Source organism: Haliotis cracherodii, unplaced genomic scaffold (genome assembly GCF_022045235.1).
Source record: "Haliotis cracherodii isolate W230 unplaced genomic scaffold, xgHalCrac1.p SCAF_1, whole genome shotgun sequence".
Lineage (NCBI taxonomy): Eukaryota > Metazoa > Mollusca > Gastropoda > Lepetellida > Haliotidae > Haliotis > Haliotis cracherodii.
This window is the reverse complement of record NW_027266264.1, coordinates 76,612,005-76,627,479: the sequence shown is the minus strand read 5'-3', so window position 1 is coordinate 76,627,479 and position 15,475 is coordinate 76,612,005. Positions and strand designations below refer to the sequence as shown.

General features: G+C 39.1%; 2 protein-coding genes across 3 annotated transcripts in view; one reads left to right on the top strand and one right to left on the bottom strand.

Annotated features, from left to right (window-relative positions):
- Positions 1-15,475, top strand: part of LOC139476196 (furin-like protease kpc-1) — a 222,526-nt gene that overhangs the window by 136,991 nt on the left and 70,060 nt on the right. The window lies entirely within an intron of this gene.
- Positions 6,132-15,285, bottom strand: LOC139473684 (uncharacterized). Its single transcript, XM_071256388.1, has 4 exons — positions 15,198-15,285; positions 14,172-14,228; positions 12,219-12,295; positions 6,132-6,947 (listed from the first exon to the last, which is right to left on the bottom strand). The coding sequence occupies exons 1-4, from the start codon at positions 15,283-15,285 to the stop codon at positions 6,132-6,134; spliced, it is 1,038 nt and encodes a 345-aa protein (XP_071112489.1).

The following is a 15,475-nucleotide window of genomic DNA, read 5'->3' as shown; positions in this document are numbered from 1 at the left end:
GCTGAGTATATGTAACTCAAGGGTTATGCAAAGCATGTGCATTATACCACTATACACTTGAAGGACGTAGACTCCGGGTAGCTTGGTTGCTTCTCTTAAGCATGGCAGGTGTGCCCAGCATTAAACCCTTGCTCATGGGTTTCACCAAGGTGGTAAACATCTATGACCTTGGTAAACATCTATGACCTTGTAAACATCTATGACCTTTGTAACCATCTATGACCTTGTAAACATCTTTGACCTTTTTAAACATCTATGACCTTGGTAAACATCTATGACCTTGTAAACATCTATAACCTTGTAAACATCTATGCCATTGGATAAGTCTCTGACCTTGTAAGCATCTATGACCTTGGATAAATCTATGACCTGATTCATGCAAGGCAGTGGAGGACATTTCAAATTTGACACATCAGAGACTAAGGCGATGTTGATGCTATTCCCTATCTTGACATGTACCATTCGGTTCGTGTGTTTTTTTAGGTAAACAATTGACTTGCCTTTGCGTGTGTTTGTGACAGGTACCACCAGTGGAGCAGGATATGCTCCCCTTTTCACTAACACCTGTTATTATCACTATTTGATAGTGACTCTTAAACACATGATACAGTCAGGAATTGTACATTTGACTCTTTTAGCAGAGATATCTTGAGGCTACGGAAAGGGTTTTGTCGCTTTTATTTACCATCCTCATTAAGCTTATATGCCATACATATGACTACAATACTGTTTAAATTGGCATTCTTTAGGAAACAAAGACATTGGATAAAACAATGATAGTACATCGACTATTTTCTTTGTTAAGAATGGGTTTTACAAATCACTGATGGTTCTAGTATCGATAGGTTCAATGGGAGGCTATATGTTCTTTTCTGTATCTTGGGATATGAGTGCAGCTACTTGGAATAGAAAGAAACATTGCGTCTGAAGATGGCTGATTCAAGCAGGTTCTCCTCACAACATGAGAATACTGTGGAAACGAGAAACACTCACCTAATCCATTGTTATCCTCATGTTCTTGAATGGAATAGAAAACACTCTGTGTTGGACTGGTCAAATGTTTTTGTGACTTTAGCAAAACATGTCTGTTTTTCACACAATAATCTTGATGTTGTAACACTTATTCTCTTTCAGGCATCATTTACATATTTACAAGAATATTGTCTTCTTTACCATTTTCAATTCCTGTAAGGAAAAAATAAACAAAGTGGTGGGCTTGTAAACCAAACTGACTTTATTTACTTATCTGTGACAGCACAAAAATATTGTGCAAACCAGTTTTCTGTGCAAAAACTTCAAACCATCGATGAAATGAAGGTTTTGCAGACAGTGCTTGTTTTTATACCAGCAAGCAGTCAAAAAGTTTGCTTTTTTGTGTCCAGTATATGCATCCAAATCTGTTTTTACCATGTGATCGCTGTCCTGAATGACAATTTGTAAGCCAAGAATCTGTTTAAATGTTTGATAAGAACAGGCATATGTCAGCACTATGTGTGTGCTTTTCAGCATGGTGTTTTTCTGTACAACGCTACAGCTCCCAACCTCATGTAAGTTACTCCATTCTGGGAGCTGATTGTTTGTTTTGGTTGTAGCATATCTCATTGTGTTTATCTGCCCTGAATTTGAGGACATTTTCCATTTTCCTGTTGAACATCAAAGACAAGTCAGTTTATTCAGTATATGAGAGTGTAATGGTTCCACATCTACACCAAATACTGCACTATTTGACTTCAGAATTGTTTAAAGTTTCAGCTGTTTTCCTCATGTGAGTGTGCAGAAAATGAAAATATTGTCTAAAGATAATCTCCTCTAGTTAAAACTGATAAGGTATTGTCTCTGTATGTGATACAGTCTTTTTTCAAATTTGATATTTTACCAGAAAATGACATTTACATGTCTTACTTGAAGGCATTTGATCTTTATTCAGCTGTTAATGTTAATGTAATGAATTTTAGGTACATGTTTGTACTACCCTGTAGCTACTCCATGTTTCTGATGGAGAAGATTATTCTCTGAAAAAACAAGGTTAGAGTACCTAAAGATGTTGTGAGAAATATCTCCAGCACATACACGACACATAAGAGCTCTCATAAACCAACCGTTAAGGGCAATGAAATTTGTTCTTGTCTCCTCCTGAACCTGAGATCAAAGATCAGGTATTAAACAGCCTGTGGCAGAAGATGTGCAGAAGCTGCTGCTGCAGGTTTAAGGGGGTTGGACTGCAGGGGCGGGGAAGGGAGCAGGGAAAGATCGGGAACTGCGCTTTGAGGTAGAGACTCACAGCTGGAAAGTGTCAGTCACAAAATGCAAACATTTATTCGCACATGTAGTGAAGAGCTTGTTTCCATTGCACTTGTGAGTGGTGAAGCACTTGTATCTCCTGTGGGTTGTAGCCCTGCCAACTGGCACTGTTCTAACTTCATGATATACTTGTATACATATGTCATAGACTCTGATGAAGGAACACAGGGAAGGAGATACACTTATACAAGCCAAAGACCAGGAGTCAGTTATTGATTATTGCAACATTTCATTATCCAAATCCAAGAAACTATATTTTGTGGTTCTCATGCGATGGACTTCACAACTTAGGTCAGTTGTAAGCAAATCATAGTATATGTGTTTGACCTAAGGATATTTTGAAACTAGCAAAAGTTGTAGTTTAGGTACATTTAATCAAATATCAAAATAAGATTGTTAGAATCAACCAATAAATATGAGCAGTTTTTTTTTTAAATCAAACCATTTTTTTTGGCTAAAGTATATAGAGAGATATTAAACACTATGCAAATCATTTAAAGAAAAATAACTTCATAATAATAATACATTTATATAAACATAGATCTGAATATTAATGTTTTACACAATTTTATTTTATCATGTAAAAGCACCTGTACTGGCTTTAAATATTTAAAAATATATTTATGCAATTTGTAACATGATGAGAATACATAGATAATCATTTGAAGAGCCCATGGGATTGAATCTGCAACTTGAGTTTTCATCTTTTAATTATGTCTATAACAATACAAGGCACTTAATTGATTTTTGAAAAGACAACCAGAAAAGTACTGGCTTTGTTTTATGGCACAGCCATTTTGTATTGTCTTGGAACTTAATGCTAATAGCGGTTTCCTGTTTTCTCTGACACTCTGACAAGGGGATATTTTACATCCAATTTTGTTTTCCATCTATTTCCATGGGATGAGGTGGTGATTAGGCATCACATGATGTATGTACAGGAAACGTGTCACTTCACTCTGTGGTTTTTCAGGGAACAATGGCAGATTCTGCTGTAAAACACTGACATTATTTTGCATCCATATTTAACTTATTTCCTGCATGGAAAATGTGCCAAGATGGTAAAATCCAAATGTTAAGTTAACTCATTATCTTTGTTTTGCCATCATTTAACATATATTTTTCGAAAAAAAAGCATGTTTTAAATGAACTTGGCAGTATTTTGGAAAAAGAACAGTTTACTGTCTGTTTTGTTTCACCTAATGCACTTAAGACCTGGGGAAGATGATGGATGGAGAGACAATGGTTAGGTGAAGGAACAGATTAATAATGCCCTGTAACAGTTTAAAACATTTGTGTAGAAGAAAGCTTTTGTTATGTTTCTAAGGTACATGAATGTGAATACAGATTTCAAAATAGCTGTACAGTACAATTAGCTGAGAATATAAATCATTCTAAATCTGAATGTTACTTTTGGAAATGCTTTGATAAGTGTTTTGATCATGATCAAACAAAGCAAGTACACATTATCCTGCCTGTAGCACATTCCTGTTGAGGTTGTTGATCGGGTTGGGATCTTCGTCTTCATTGTAATGCCTCTTTACTTGAAAGTTTAGATTCCTTCATCTGTGAAATTACTTGATTTGCAGAAGGGTCCTTACTTATGAGAGTCTTTCCTGTATCATTGCTCGTCAACTTTGCTCATCAAGTTTCAAGAAGAAACAATAACTAAAGGTCATCATGGGTGCTCCTCATTAGGAATTGTTTCATGGATGTCAGCAGCAGAAGCAATCGTGGTCAATCAGCTGCTGTTGCAATGCTAATGAACACTCTACCCTGGACTTGGCAGAAGAAAGCGCTGATCCCTTTTAACCTTTATTCCACCTTAACTCAACTTTCTCAAAGGATGCTCTTTCTGTACTCATGCCTGATTTGCAATGCAACCCTTATCTGTTTCTTGACAGTGGTTTTGTTCCAAGGTCTGTGTTTATGGGTGTTTGAAATTCAAGCATTTACAAATTCGAAAACAAAGTGATCCTCTTTCTTTGAGCTGGAAGAAAGCAAGGATGTATTATTCTGGTAAATTTAAAAATGCCAGCTTTCCAATTGCACAGTTGCCAGATGAGAATATTTTAGATTTTAGTCACAGTTGGAGTGGGTAAATTAAGCATCAATGTCTAAGGGTGTTTGAATGTCTCTTTTGCAGGAAATGTTAAGGTGTAAAAAAGCAACTGACAAATTCAAATTTATTCACTCATGGGATTTTGTAAAAGTTCAGTTGAAACATAAAAAAACATAGCACAAGCACACACACTGCTTAGTTTTTATGCCCCTGAAATGTGCTAAATACTTTTCACTCTGCTGGTCTGGTCTAGTTTTTCAGCAATGTTTCAAGAATATCATGATGTTTATGTTTTGGATACAAACTGTAATAAATCAAATATTAGTCCAGAAGTAATTTGAGCCACATCATGGTGGAGACACCAAGAATAGGCTCCAGACATTGTACTTGCGGGACAGAATAGGCATGGACTGTGATAGGTGTGGATGACTGGACACGTATGGGCTGTGATAGGTGTGGATGACAGGATACGTATGGACTGTGATAGGTGTGGATGACAGGACACGTATGGGCTGTGATAGGTGTGGATGACAGGACACGTATGGACTGTGATAGGTGTGGATGACAGGACACGTATGGGATGTGATAGGTGTGGATGACAGGACACGTATGGACTGTGATAGGTGTGGATGACAGGACACGTATGGGATGTGATAGGTGTGGATGACAGGACACGTATGGACTGTGATAGGTGTGGATGACAGGATACGTATGGACTGTGATAGGTGTGGATGACAGGATACGTATGGACTGTGATAGGTGTGGATGACAGGACACGTATGGGCTGTGATAGGTGTGGATGACAGGATACGTATGGACTGTGATAGGTGTGGATGACAGGACACGTATGGGCTGTGATAGGTGTGGATGACAGGACACGTATGGGCTGTGATTGGTGTGGATGACAGGACACGTATGGGCTGTGATAGGTGTGGATGACAGGACACGTATGGGCTGTGATAGGTGTGGATGACAGGACATGTATGGACTGTGATAGGTGTGGATGTCAGGACACGTATGGGCTGTGATAGGCATGGACTGTGATAGGTGTGGATGTCAGGACACGTATGGGCTGTGATAGGTGTGGATGACAGGACACGTATGGACTGTGATAGGTGTGGATGACAGGACACGTATGGACTGTGATAGGTGTGGATGACAGGACATGTATGGACTGTGATAGGTGTGGATGTCAGGACACGTATGGGCTGTGATAGGCATGGACTGTGATAGGTGTGGATGTCAGGACACGTATGGGCTGTGATAGGTGTGGATGACAGGACACGTATGGACTGTGATAGGTGTGGATGACAGGACACGTATGGACTGTGATAGGTGTGGATGACAGGACATGTATGGACTGTGATAGGTGTGGATGTCAGGACACGTATGGGCTGTGATAGGCATGGACTGTGATAGGTGTGGATGTCAGGACACGTATGGGCTGTGATAGGTGTGGATGACAGGACACGTATGGACTGTGATAGGTGTGGATGACTGGACTTGTATGGGCTGTGATAGGTGTGGATGACAGAACACGTATGGACTGTGATAGGTGTGGATGACAGGACACGTATGGACTGTGATAGGTGTGGATGACAGGACTTGTATGGGCTGTGATAGGTGTGGATGACAGAACACGTATGGACTGTGATAGGTGTGGATGACAGGACTTGTATGGGCTGTGATAGGTGTGGATGACAGGACACGTATGGACTGTGATAGGTGTGGATGACAGGACATGTATGGACTGTGATAGGTGTGGATGTCAGGACACGTATGGGCTGTGATAGGCATGGACTGTGATAGGTGTGGATGTCAGGACACGTATGGGCTGTGATAGGTGTGGATGACAGGACACGTATGGACTGTGATAGGTGTGGATGACTGGACTTGTCCAGACTGTGATAGGTGTGGATGACAGGACTTGTCCAGACTGTGATAGGTGTGGATGACAGGACACGTATGGGCTGTGATAGGTGTGGATGACAGGACTTGTCCAGACTGTGATAGGTGTGGATGACAGGACTTGTCCAGACTGTGATAGGTGTGGATGACAGGACACGTATGGGCTGTGATAGGTGTGGATGACAGGACACGTATGGGCTGTGATAGGTGTGGATGACAGGACTTGTATGGGCTGTGATAGGTGTGGATGACAGGACACGTATGGGCTGTGATAGATGTGGATGACTGGACTTGTATGGGCTGTGATAGGTGTGGATGACAGAACACATATGGACTGTGATAGATGTGGATGACAGAACACGTATGGACTGTGATAGGTGTGGATGACAGGACTTGTATGGACTGTGATAGGTGTGGATGACAGGACTTGTATGGGCTGTGATAGGTGTGGATGACAGGACTTGTCCAGACTGTGATAGGTGTGGATGACAGGACTTGTATGGGCTGTGATAGGTGTGGATGACTGGACTTGTATGGACTGTGATAGGTGTGGATGACAGGACTTGTCCAGACTGTGATAGGTGTGGATGACTGGACTTGTCCAGACTGTGATAGGTGTGGATGACAGGACACATATATGGGCTGTGATAGGTGTGGATGACTGGACTTGTATGGGCTGTGATAGGTGTGGATGACTGTTTTAGTTGTCTTTCCTTGAGCAGCATCTGGTACATAGTCATGGTTTTGTGTGTTTATAGTTGGAGCATCCACATATAAGAAATCTGGAAAATAGATTTCCTTATCTTTTCTGACATATAAAACCAACTTTCTGAGAATTAGTGTAGCTTATCAATTACATGTGTCATATGCTTGGCTGACAACTTCACTGCTGAACTGAATTTGTATGTGATGTGAATTTCTCCAATATTAGAAGAACTTTTTTAAAGGGAGGACTTTTGAAGGCCCCATTCCAGTGCACTAACGCTAAGTTTGCTCTCAACTTTGTCTGATAGTTTTGGTGATATGTTTAGAATCTAATGACTACTATTATATGACAATGCAAATCTTTCTCAAGCTAATAATAAACATACTCCTCTGTCTATACAAGAATACATTACTAAACTGCAAATATCTGCTCTTGATCTATTCTATTCTCATAGTGCCCTGCTCATCCTTTCTTGTGGTACATGCTACGGCTTATTTTATGTGTAGGTGTGGGCAATCTAAGTTGTTATTACTTGTACCCAATCCTTTTCACTCGTTATGAGTAAAATGTGTTTTAGTCTAACATATGTTGAAATCCTGTCACATGGGACAGTCATATGAAGAGTTTCACCTGACTTGCTCAGATCTACTTCCTTCCAGAGTAATAGACATGATGAAACAAATGGCTACTTCCCAACTGTCTGTGTCCAGTTAGGTTCAGTAGCCTGCAGCTGTCCCCTAGACTAACACTTAGTCTACCAAAACATTTCTTTCAAAATAATTGTAATTTTTCTTCTTCAAAATAACCTCACCTCTTCTGCTGTGGAATCAAGGAAACTAGACTTGGTTTAGTTTGATTAAGTCTTGCCTGGGCTTTTGGTATAAAATATATATATATATACATGTGTATATGTATATATACAGTTCCTTCTATTGTCATTACTATCAGATATACTATATATAAAGTTTGTCCAAGAAATAAAGTTATCTTATATAAACATATGCATCTACAAAACAAGAAGCAAAATTCAAGCGGAGCCCAGAACAATGCCTAGAGATCAGGCAATCTAGACTTGCCAAATCATTCTAGACATTAGCTGGATTTTGTGTGTGGTCTTTTTGGTCTCTAGTGCCATGACTGTAGAATATTGTCATTACTATCAGATATATATTATATAACATGGTCAAACAGAATTGAAATGGATCACGATTCTTAAGAGTGAAAGTCAAAGGTTGTTGGAAAATAGGGGAATCCAGAATAAACCTAAGTGCCTTGTGCCTTGTCGTACAAGTTGACCAAGAGGGACATCTGGTGGCCTTGATTTGGATGATTGTGCATCATCTAACCAACAGAGTTCATGATTTTAGTCAAGGGTTTCCTTGTTCAGACTTGACTACACATGGGCTGATGTGATGCAGCTGGGTTATTGCTAATTGCTGCATTAAACAACACTCACTCATTCAGTCAATGTGAAACTTTTTTTATGGGATACTTGTAGTTTGTTTTGTGGATAATGGTACCAGAACTTATGGCATCAACACCTAAAATGCTAGTCCCCTACAACTAATTCACTCAACACAAGACGGCATCAAGACCTCAAACCACCTTTCTTCTAATGACCTAGAAATTGGTATGAATATATATTAATCATAACCAGTTGTTTGCAAGCTGTGGGCTGCGACTGGGTAGTACTCAGTATGACTGCTAATATGAGAGGCTTGTCAATATGGAGGGCACTGCAGGGCCACACTCCTGACCTGATTCGGACCTGAAAGATTGGATGGTTTAGATCCTGCCTTTATATCCTGGCCAGGACTTTATGAACCCTTTTCCTGTTGTAGTTGGCCTACATGCAGACTTTGTCAGAGCAGGAATGGCAGATTGTCATGATCTGTGTGTGTTCAAAATGGCTGCCTGCCCTTATCTCCTAGGCCAATACTATTTCAGGGGAACTAGTAATTATGTTACTATCCCATGTGGCTTTGTCCTTCTATTGTCATTACTATCACTTAGTTAATAAAATCATTCAAATTGCAATGGTAATAGCTGCAATTCTTATTTGTGATGACTTGCCAGTATGATGTTCAAATTAAAGAGACATGTAATGGCCTAATACAGCATGGAAAATAATAAATTACAAGTCATTCAAGGTATTTGACCGGTCTACAGACTTTGTGTAAATCTGCTATGCTACGCGGGTTTACACAGTGTGCACAATGTATTTTTATATTCATACATCTATAAATTCAAGAACATATTAAAGTAAATTCTTATAAAAAAATATGTCACAATAATAACCTCACAAACTGATTATTTACTCATTAATAAACCAAAATACGCAGATTTAGAGTGTGAACACAGTTTTTTATGTTTTTGCTTCCATAAAGGTAAAGATTTTTAAAGTCAGTTCTTAATACATGTAGATTGTGTTCTTATTTGCCTACATCCTCACACACAGCCATTGAAGCTATGAATAATCAGTTTGCATACTTAATAAAACAAGAACATGAAATATTAATTAATATTTACTTTACCTCTAATTTTATGATAAATAATTTAAGAAATAAAAAGCTATGTTTTTTCTTTTTAAATAAAAGTTTATCTCATACATGCCCTTTATGCTTTATGGTATCTGGCCAACATGGCAATAGGGACTGACGGTTTGATTATCAGGGGAAGACCCTGAATTTAATAAGAAGAATTGTTCCTTCTCCTTTCTCTTCTTCCCCCCAATAAAATAAATAAATGAAATCCAATGAAATTGTTCAGCTGCCTTTCAGCTCCCTCTTTTGTTGCAGTGGCAACAAGAAATTTCTAACAATAAAACACTGCCCCCAAGAATATTATATGGCGGTCCCTTCCACTAACCTGGCTGCCTTGTAGCATTAATTCTAGTAAGAGTTATACTAGAAGCCTTCCTGGTTTACCAATATTCACTGTTTCCCCCTGTCTATTGCAAAGTGGGGGATTTCCTTTGTTTCAGTGCCACAAACATGTAAACATCATTCTCATATTATCCTCAAAGTGCTCTTTGCTTTCCCATCTCGAAGGTCCTTAAAAGCACATAAATAAGCCATGAAAACATGGAATGTACATTTAGTCCCCTTGATGAGAGACTGGTTTCACAGTCTCGCTAATTGCATCAGTGAAGCTGGAAAGCAAATCACCATACACATATTATTTACAACTTTTAATTTATGGGGAGTGAAATAAATATCGAAATCACGTTCCACCATGTACAAATTGTCCCTTGAGAGGGTTGATTCAAAACTTATACTTGGAACTAGGGGTGAGTTTTATCAACTTCTCAGTTTCGTTGTTGATATCATGTGTCATGTTCAGTACCAAGTGTGATGGTTGGCATGATGTTTATAGCATGATTGAGATTACATATACCAAGTGACCGATATCATTTACTCTCCATTAAGCTTAGGTAGTACTCTGGAGGTAATTTTTGGTCTATTCTCGAGGTACAATTTTTTAAGTGACAGATTTAAAACATTGAAGACATTGAATTTTTCTCATGTTTTGTTGAATGTGTTTTGGATGCAATCCCTAGAACAGTTGAGGAGTACCCTGAACACTGAGTTATACTTGTCCAGCAAGGAGAATTGTGTGTTCTGGATTGCTAGCTCCCACTGCTCCGGTGTCCCTTGAGATAGTACAAGTCCCCACTCACTGGTTGGTATCCGTGAAGATGCAGGGTAGAACAGGTCTTCATAAACCTTGACATAAGAGGCTACTACGCTTGTCGTAAGAGGCGACTAATGGGATTGGGTGGTCAGGGTTGCTGACTTGGTTTATGCATGTCATCGTATCCCAATTGCATGAAACGATGCTCATGATGTCAATGACTGGATTGTCTTCTCCAGACTTGATTATTTACAGACCAACATCATAAAGCTAGAATATTGCTGAATGGGGCATTAAACAACAAAACAAACAAAATGTTTGTTCTGGATTTGCCAGTTCACACTGCTCTGGTGTCCCTTGAGATATTAATGGTCCTTCCTCACTCACTCAGTCCCAGTTGGTAGCTCCGAAGTGATTAATGCAAGAGGAACTAGTCTATCTGGCTTTAATCATTTACTTTTTACAACATATCTAAAAAGCATCAAATATTATTTTTTCATGAAACTTTGCAAAGACTGATAGGGATGTGTCATCTGATTCCTCTTGTTCATTTACACATGGGCCAGTCTCCTGCCATTAAAATGGTATGTACAACTGTCAGTAATCACTTTCCTATGATGGGATATGTAATATGTATGAAAAGATTTCTGGTGGAACATTATGAGTTGTGTTTCAGTTCAAACAAAACTAGACACAGCTTTTGGAAACTACATCCTGAGTATGTTGACACGCGTCTGTAATAGACATAAAATAAACATGTTCTATGAAGTGTGATACTCAAGTGGCATAGCATGATCTGCGCAGTAAGGAATGGCTCCCATCCCCCTCTTCCCCTCCCCCTCTCCCCTCTCCCCCTCCCCAAACAACTCTGCAATATATTGGAGTACAAATTCAGTGTGTCAGTGTGTTGAGCCACTACTGGCTGTTTAATCACCTTGTTGAGATCGGTGATGATGGCAGGGCCATACTGGATAGCGTTGACGTATTGAAAGGTAATAAGCGATGATGCTAGCTAGCATATGTTTTACCCAGTCAGTCTGGCCTTTGTGAAGCATAAATATCGGAAGAGGAAGCATGAAGTTAATAGCAGAGTATTTCTGAGCCTTGTAGTGAAGACACAGAGACACGCTCACCACTCTCTGCCCAATGGCTAGACTTGCACAAGTCTCTGAGGCAATAATCATTAGTTTAAATCATTATTTCTAGATTCTGTTAATAATAACAAGTTGTCCCTATTAGAGACCGGATTCCTTAGATGTCCACATATCTAGACTTGCCTTTTAGGAGAATAGAATTACAACACATCCATGGACTATATCTTTCAGTACAGCCTTGAAGCAAGGCTCCCCAATGGGTTACCTCAAGGCTGGTTCATACCTCCAAACTAATGGGTCAGGTTTCTGTAAGCTAAACAGGCCTAAGCAGATTATGTTGATGCACTATTCCCGCCAAAAAGGTGGAAAAGACGTTTTTTCCTTCTTGTTGAAACAAGAATTTTTAGCATCTTCAAACCATTGAACGAGTTTTCGTGCATCTGAGCACAACTCTGCTTGAAAGTAGTGGCATTTTATCTTTGCTGTCTCTCATGAGATTCAGAAAGATCCTTACCTTGGGCTTGAGTAATATGATTCCTGTGTTATCACAGACATTTTTCTGAAGTTGGTTTTCGGTAGACTTAGCTATCTCTGCAAGGATTGTTCACAGTGTGTTTCATCATCATTCACACCTGAGATAGAGGCTGTATCGGGGGAGGTAACTGCATCCTATAAACAATGCTGCAAGCAGCATATTGAAATATCCAGGATCATTTAAATTTTTAGTAGGTAAGTTTGTATATTGTGAAATATTATTTTATGAACCTGTTCTAAAATACAGCTAAACTACTGTAGGTTATGTTTTTAACATCAGCACACACTGTCACACTCTCCATTTACTGAGCTTTAACTTCTGAAGTCAACGGTACTTGAATGAAAATGGAAACATATAGGCTTGAGATCGTAGAACTGGTGGGATATAGTATTTGATATCGGCTTGAGATTGTAGAACTGGGCGGGATATAGTATTGATATCGGCTTGAGATCGTAGAACTTGTGGGATATAGTATTTGATATCGGCTTGAGATCGTAGAACTGGGCGGTATATAGTATTGATATCGGCTTGAGATCGTAGAACTGGGCGGGATATAGTATTTTGACATAGGCTTGAGATTGTAGAACTAGGTTGGATATAGTATTTGATATCGGCTTGAGATTGTAAAACTGGAACTTGATATTTGACAACATGTAAATAACTTGTTAATCCTTTCATGCTGAAAGTTCCCTGTGAAAGATCTTGCTACACATATACCGGTTATTCCATAATTCTGGAACAGGCATCTTTCTATGCAGGCACTTATGAATATCAAAGGAACAAAGAGTATGATCCATAAATACAATATTTGATCCCAACCAAAACTCCAATATTTACAGCTCTCAACATTACGAACTGAGTGTATATGAGATTTTATTTGATGGGAAATATAAGTGACCAAGTATTGATGATTGCAATGGATGTAGCTTGTATGAAACCAATTTGTTTCCACATCAATAATGTGAAAGTGAGCACACAACTTGCATTGATCATTTTCCAGTGTTGCAATTTTATCCTTGACCTCTTCATTGATACAAGGTCAAAGGTTAATGTGGCTTGTACATGGGAAATACATCAGTAAAAACCACACTGGAGACAAACTTGGCAGCCAAGCATGGGCAAACTGTTCCAGAAGGGAATTTACCATCATTTGTCAGCTATATCCTTCATTTGTATTTCCTGGCTGCAAATCACTATTTATCCCATTACCAAATTACACGCAGTTTGTCGGCAGTCGTTACGAGCAAGCCCTCCCTTTGCCCTAGCTGTTAAGTATCAATATTTGAAATACGCCATTCGGAACCATGTTTAAATGGTACAAGTGAAATTCCAATATTTGAAATGAGGAAGCTGGTGCTCCAATATTTGGGATGTTAGAAACCAAATTCCTTGGTAACCATTTTGGCACTCTGGTTATTGATTTGGTTCTTTTCTGGCGGCCATGGCAGAATTACAACCCATTACTAGGCCATTTCATACAGACATTCCCCTAGAGTGTGGCACAGTCCTTCTAACAGTGTTTACACATTTTAGAGTTGTATGAAGTCTTGTATGATGACTAATTGCAGCATTGTCACTCAAGTCATGCTGTGCCTCTTTCACAACAGCATGAGTCTTCACCTACTATTATTGGGAGATGGAAACTGTCACAATCTCACACTTCACTGCAGCTGATAAACTTCTTCTGCCTGACTGTTTATTATTGAAGAATTCAGATGTCAATCTGGATTGGCATTTCTAGTTACGAATGACATATGACCTTGACCTAGATTATGGTAAGGATGAAGATGGAAAGGTGTCCCCGAACCCCTTTGGGTAGAAATTGATTTCCTGCCTGGCCAAGTTGATCTGAGACCAATACAACCTATGCTGTAGCATAAAACCATGATAGATAGGGATCTGCATGACATCAAACATAAGTATAACATTTACTTCCATTTCCTTGTGGAAGGTTATATGGATGAACCTCCTGAGGGAAGAAATGGTAGGCTGGAACAAGGATCAAGACAGAGCATCTGATGTATCAGAAAGTTTACAATATAGAAATGTATATTTCAAAATAGCATCAGTGGTACAAAAGATTTTTTAATTTTGTGCCAAGCCTTGATTTAAACCATAAAAAACACATTTAATTGAGACTAAAAGAAGTAAAGCAGCTAGTTGTATATATATATATATTTATATTCATATGACCTTACATCAAACCCTTAGGGGCCTATAGCAATGGACTTTTCCAACTGAAATAATTCTGTAAGTTCTGGCGAGAGAAGATCATGAAGCATACTATTTATTATGCAATTAAACATTTTCTCCTTCCCTGTGGATGCACTCTACATACTTTTTGTCCCAATGTACCTGCATACAGGAAGCAGGATTTTGCGTCCTGTAAATCCCTGCTTGTGTGCTGAAGGTTCCATGATCTACATGGCTGCTTTGTGTGAAGCCATTTTAGTGTCCCCACCATGGTACTGCTGAAATATTGCCAGGTCATTTCATTAAAGATATGAGAGCTGTGCAAAATATATATGCAAAACTTATACTGTTGATAATAAAAGTGGAACAAAACAAGGAAGAGTTTGAACATAAAATTCATCTTCTTCATGACAGAAACAGTAAAAATGTAGTGTTTTTTTAAAAGTTTTTGCATCTTCAAGCTCCCTCTGCTGACTGTACCTGTATGTGGACTGGTCTGAGGTAGTGATGTTGATGATGCCCACGATCTCATCTGATAGCTGATGCAACTGACGTTTGCAAGCAACCTAAGCAGTGCCATTAAGATTGCCCGAAAACAGAATTAGATATTTCATGTGGTTCACTGATAAAGAAACGCCACAGGTTCCTCCAAATAGTGTTGGCAGAGTCTGGTGTCTGTGGTGCTGTCTGTGCGTTCTGCCCTGATTCCGATGACCTGGTCTGTTACTCTACAAAATGAAATATTGTAAAATAGGAAGAATCAACCATTAGGGTACACATCACACTTCAGTGTAAGCTGGCCAGGGTTCATGAGGTCCTTACAGGTGGTCGTCTTGTAGTCAGGCATATCCATGGCCCTAAGGTTCTCACTATGCAGAGCTGTTTCCCTTAGATGTGCCAGGATCTGCTGATCCAATTCAGATTTGACCTGATTATGAACCTTGGATTGATATTACCACACCAGACTCCTGGGTTTTACCAAAGTAGTAAGTACCAGTGACCTGCATCACTTCAGGGTTTCCATCCAGCATTGTGGTAATATG